Source organism: Parasteatoda tepidariorum, chromosome 6 (genome assembly GCF_043381705.1).
Source record: "Parasteatoda tepidariorum isolate YZ-2023 chromosome 6, CAS_Ptep_4.0, whole genome shotgun sequence".
Lineage (NCBI taxonomy): Eukaryota > Metazoa > Arthropoda > Arachnida > Araneae > Theridiidae > Parasteatoda > Parasteatoda tepidariorum.
The window spans coordinates 31,606,047-31,611,929 of NC_092209.1; the positions used below are offsets into that span (position 1 = coordinate 31,606,047).

The 5,883-nt window shown below is 27.3% G+C and overlaps 1 protein-coding gene across 1 annotated transcript in view; it reads left to right on the plus strand.

Moving 5' to 3' along the window:
- The window catches only part of LOC107448648 (polymerase delta-interacting protein 2), a gene marked incomplete in the record, with an annotated part of 17,268 nt that extends 13,115 nt beyond the window's left edge, over window positions 1-4,153 (plus strand). The window contains 4 exon segments of the mRNA XM_016063944.3: window positions 593-718; window positions 2,182-2,261; window positions 3,321-3,395; window positions 4,015-4,153. Coding sequence (XP_015919430.1) covers window positions 593-718; window positions 2,182-2,261; window positions 3,321-3,395; window positions 4,015-4,024 — 291 coding nt within the window.
- Window positions 4,154-5,883: the final 1,730 nt, after the last annotated feature.

Consider the following 5,883-nt stretch of genomic DNA (forward strand, 5'->3'; position numbering starts at 1 on the left):
AGGAGTTACTATATATTTCTACTTCACTGTTATTGATATGTTTCAGAGGGCTCTAGTTAGATTAGACTATAATATGAACATAATGATTCGGTTCATTGTTAAAGTTTTTTTTCTCCAATATAATTTAAAAAGTAATATTACTGATATATTTGCTGTAAATCACATAACAGTATTTATTAAAAGAAATGAAATATTAATGTATATTGTCAGTAGTTTTAATTTGCTAAACCAGGTAGTTTTTCAGGTAATAATTGTCTCTTATGTGAACTGAGGAAAAATATAATTTCCAGCTTTATTTTTTCAATTGGTAATTTTTATTCTCACTAAATGTTAAGTGTCAATGTAATCATTTATATAATAATAGATTAGTACACAATTGTATGTCAACAAATTATTTATTATCTTGAACTGTCTGGAATTTATTATTAAAGGGTTGCGCTTGCGTAAAATGTACTATCATGGAAATTCAGCTTTTTTGCCTTTTGGCTAATCTCATCCCTGTAAGAATCAATAATTTTCAAAAGTCTGGTGATTTTTTATTTTAATAATGTAATAAACATAGACTTACAGAGAAGTTTTTTTTTTCTTCTAGTGGAGGTATTGTATTCGGTTAGAAAACTTAGGAGATATGGCAGTGCAACTCAGACACAGACATTGGAGAATTTTTTCTCTGTCTGGTAATTTAGAAGTAGTCAATGGAAGAGGTGTGGTTGGACAGGTAAATATTATTTAAACTTGAACACTTATATGAGTTATAATTGTTAATTGTAGACTTATTAGCAGCAGGCTGTCCAATTCATATATATAAATATTTATGAATGATAGTTAAGAAAAAATAAATGTAACAGATTTTCAATCACTTGAAAACTAAATTATTTTATTTAATTCTCCTTCTAATGAATATTATCACTGACCCTTTATTTAACAACCTCGACGTGCAAATTGATTCAGACTTTTAGAAATTTTCTGTAAATCTGCCTATCACATTTGCAAAGAATTCTGAAACCACTAAATGGTTGATGCGATTTTTTGATTTTAGAAAATTCTCTTTTGATACCTGCCACTAACACATTTTAAATTTACAAGAGGAAAAAAAAGAGTAACTTTTTAAGCAAAAACATTGTAAATAATTTGTAATAGTTCATAACCAATGCACGATTCCTTAACTGATTTTGCTGAAGAGTATTCTAACATTTCAATATCTTGTTTTTTAAGATTTTAATGTGGAAGGATCTAAAAGGTCTCTAACAAAAGTGAAAAGCCCTGAAAATTTTATGTGTGAAAGCTCTATCAAGATATTGATTTATAATTAAATTATCTGCCAATGAAAAATATCTTACCTTATACTAATTTGAGAAAAAACTTAGTTCTTACAAGAATCACGATAATGGATTTTAAAATCATGTAAATAAATCACTGTGTTGTATTTTAAGAACCTTAAAATACAAATCGCTATATTGGATTTTTAGATCCCGTGAATATGAATCACAGGTGGTAGCCTTTAAATCTCGTGTAAATATATAAATTAATGTTTTAAAAACTTATGAATGCGAATAACTGCATTTGATTTTAAACTCTCATGAATACTAATCGCTACACTGATTTTAAAAACCAAAAACATCTACCTACACCCTCGCCCTTATCTCAATAGGTTACAACAAATTTTACATACCAGTGATTTAGTTCCACAAACAACTTATGAAATGTAAGCTGACAAAAATGTTAGTGCATGTTCATTATCCAAATTAAAATAAAAAATATTTAAGTTTTAATTTAGCTCCAATAAAATAATAACTTTTGTTAATTTAGAATTGTTATACCAATAAAATAATTTTGAAATAAAATAACACAATAGATTCTTTAAAAAAAAANNNATATATATATATATTAAAAGTCTTTAAAGCTGAAATTTTCTGTTTTTTAAACCTTAAGTAAAACAACTTGTCAGAATTTTTTAAGGGAAAACTGTCATTTTTAATTTGAACAATATTTCCTTTAAGAAATAAAAAAAATTATTTTATTTCTCTTAATTTTATTTAGTTTTTATTTTATTTTTAATAATTTTTTTTCATAGAATATCTTGTATTGTCATATATTTTTATGTATTTTGTTTAAAATATTGTATTAAAGTGAGTCTCAAATTTATTTTTGAAAATAAACTTTTTGTTCTTTCAAATTTAGGAACCTGTATTATCAAAAGTACAGCCTGCTTTTCAATATAGTAGTCATGTAAGCTTACAATCGCCTTGTGGACATATGTGGTAAATTTTTCATTTATTTCAGCTTGTTTCTTAGTTTTTTTTAAATTAATGATGCACTTATTTATGTTTTTTTTAAAGAGCTAAAGGGATTTGTAGAAAATTAAAACTTGTGGGGCGAGTAGTTATCGACAATGTCAACCTTCATCTAATGAAAAAGTACCCCCTCATCGAATCGAGTTAACACATCTTATATACTAGCAGAGATGCCATCTTGCTCTGGACAGCAAATATATATTTTAAAGTGGTAGTTTATCCATTGCGATCCTTGGTTTAAAAATTTCAATTTAGTAGATTTTTATCCACCACTATTTCTAAATAATTCGTAGGCTTATATAGTTCACTACTTAAGTGTACTTATGTCATGCTGTACCTTTTAAAAAGCAAGCAAAAATAGTCAAATATTGGCAAAATTTGCTTTGTAGTTATTTACCATTTTTTTAAATTCTTTTAGCATGTCCGGAGCAGTTGGCATCTCTGTACTAGTGAATAGTAATTGTAATTTTGTAGTGGTAGATACCCGACAAACTGTATCAATTTGTAGCGTGTTTTGAAGATTAACAACTAAACTAGAGGTTTTGTTTTAAAATATAGAAAATTATTGAAAAAAAATGCTTTTTAGAATCTTTATCTTATTAGTATTCAATTCAACAATTAGACTAAATATCATCCATATTTTATTATTGAGTAAAAATAAATTAATAAACTAATAGTTTCATTGTAGAAACTTTGCATTAATTTTATTCTGTTTTATTAATTTTATTCTGTATTCATTTTCTTCCTGTTTTTAACTTTCTGTTCATTTTTTTAATATATAAAGTATAAACAGGCATAATTTTTTTCCCAGAAAACTTTTCTGGTTTATTTTCAATAATTTTTTATACAATTTCAATTTTCAAAAATGTCAAATATTTATAGATACAAGGTATCATATTCTGGCTTTGGCTGGTATTTTATTTTTAAAAAACCTTTCTTAAACACTTCTTTTTTTTTCTGTTTTGTATTTTCAAGAGGCATATTGTTTTCTCCACTAATATTTATTTCTTTAAAATTGATTTACAGGGGCACATTCAGAATGGAGAGAGAAGATGGATTCAGTTTTGAATGCAAAATACCTCCTTTTGCACTTGAAAGCAAGTAAGTAACAAGATTTGAATTTTTCATGAATGTTTCTGTAGTGTATAGGATGTGAAACATAACACATTGAACACAAAACTGCTGCATTTTAAGCAAAAACAATAAAATAAAAACATTAAATCCAAAATGTTATAAATATGGGAAATTTTGATTACTGTATTATCTTGACCATCTAAATAGCAGATTGAAATAAAACAAACCTTATTGGCAATTTTTGATACAAGATTTTTCTTGAATTAATTGCAAAAACTTAATGAAATTAAAACTGATTCTGAAATAATCGTGGAATCTCTTAATTATCGTTAATGTCTCACTTTATTTTTGTGCTCATCCTCAAATATGTCCCTAGCTTTAAAAATCATAATTAGGTACTCTAAATGGATCTTTAAAATATTGTAAATAGATCTTAATTACCTTTGTAATTGACGTCTTACTCTTGCATCTTAAATTCAGATTAAGTTTATAACAGTTTTAGTGTCACTAAAATTCTAAAATAAAGAATTTTCTTGTCATTTTTGAGTATCGTATTTGAATTCTTACTTTCTTACTTATTTTTATGTACTCATTAAAGTTTTATGTTACTTTATGTATTCATATTAGCTTTCTTTTACTTTTTTAGGAAGAACTGACATGAAGAAAATGTTGCTTTGTTTGAAGTTATGAAACCGGTTGATACATTCATTCTAGTTCTTGTATTATTTATTTTCTTTAATGTCAAATATAGATTCCTGTATAATAAAAGTTGTATAAAGTTTTAATATACCAATTTTCCTCTTTTGTACTATTAATCTGTTCTTAAACTTATAATTATATAGAAAGGAAGAATTGGAATAGTGAGCATTATTGAATGTTTTTCAATAATGAACTCAATCATCGAAAAGATTGATTTTAATCTTATCAAATAAGAACTTTGGCATATAAAAGATATAAACAAAAATTTCTAGCTTTCATTTAAATCTTAAATGCATCACTTAATGTTTATAAAAATTAAGTAGCACTTGAAAGTGGGCCCTTAGTTTAAGTCAACTCTAAAACTGCAAAAACTTGAAAACCAATTAAACTTATGGGAAAATTCCCAATTTTTAAGGGAGACTACCTAATGTCCTCATCCCCTACCTAGCTGCCAACTTGTACAGTTAAAAGAAAGACAGTATTTGTTTAATTTATGTTTTTGTTTTTAAAGTTAAAGAAAGTATTTGACTGACCCTAACTACTCAATTTTTCTAATTAAGTGGTTATAATTTAATGTGTTTGCCTAGTAGCCTAATTTTGCAAATTTACCTTTCTTTTATTGTCACTTTGTAAAACCTTCTTCAAAGACTATTGTGGTTGGCAGCTATACAATCTTCAAACCCCAGCAAAATGTAAATCTAGTTATTTTTATCAACAATTTAAAATTTTTAAGTATTTTTTTTTTTTACATTAAAAGAAATATTTTACTGTAAAAAGTGTGAAATATTCAGTTTCCCTCTGATGTTCTCAACATTTTGTAATGACAAAAAAGTACCTTTTTGAAAGCTATTGAAAATTTGTGCTTAAGCTAAGTTGATAATTTCTAATGACTGCCACTTTAGTTCGAGGAATTCATATCGACCAGCAATCGCTGGGATTCGAACTCTTCCTGCCTCATTAGGAGGAGAGCCCTCTATTGCCTGAGCATTTGAAATGGTGAACATTTGAAAAAAGTACATAAAAATTAACTCTTAATGGATTGTTGTTTCAAAAAATCCAAAAAGTTGCTCAAGTGCAGTTTAGTTGCTGCGTCAACTTTTTTTTTCTTTTAAGACTTACAAGTGAAGTCTTGAACAGTTTGACAATTAGGTAATCAAATTTATAAAATTTAACTGAAAGAAGACTAATGAAAAAGTTAATTTTTCTTTACAATATTCATTTTTTCTGTAACTTAAGACTTCGTAATTATGAATAGTTAGTGGATATAGCTAATTTTTAATTCCAGCTGGAATAAAATAACTACTCCAAACTGCTATTAAAGTATTACCAAGAGCCGTATGGACTCTGGGGAAAGAGCATTCGCCTTCCTACCAGCAATAGCTGGTCTATACGAATTCCGCAGCCGACTTGCACAGACCACTTAAAATATCCTCAGTGCTAGAATAATCGTGGGTTAGACTTCCCTTATCGTCAGGTTAACTGTGTGTGGTCTTCCTCTCCATGTAACGCAAATGGGGGGGGGGGGTAATTCCATCTATTAAGGAAAGTTTCTCCAGGAGTTTGCGTACTCGATTGGATTCAAAATTACAAGGCTACGGAGTCTAACATTAGTAGTCATAAACCCAAAATCTGGTCTGCTGTTCAACGACTGTTAAAAAATAATACCAAACATTAGATCAAATATCACTTTTAGATTACTTATTGGAAATTAATGTTTATAAAAGAATTTGGCAACAAAATTGCACTTAAGAAGTGTCATTTACAACTTATTTCTTAATTTCAATTAGAGATAGTGAAGTCACAATTGCGAGATCAA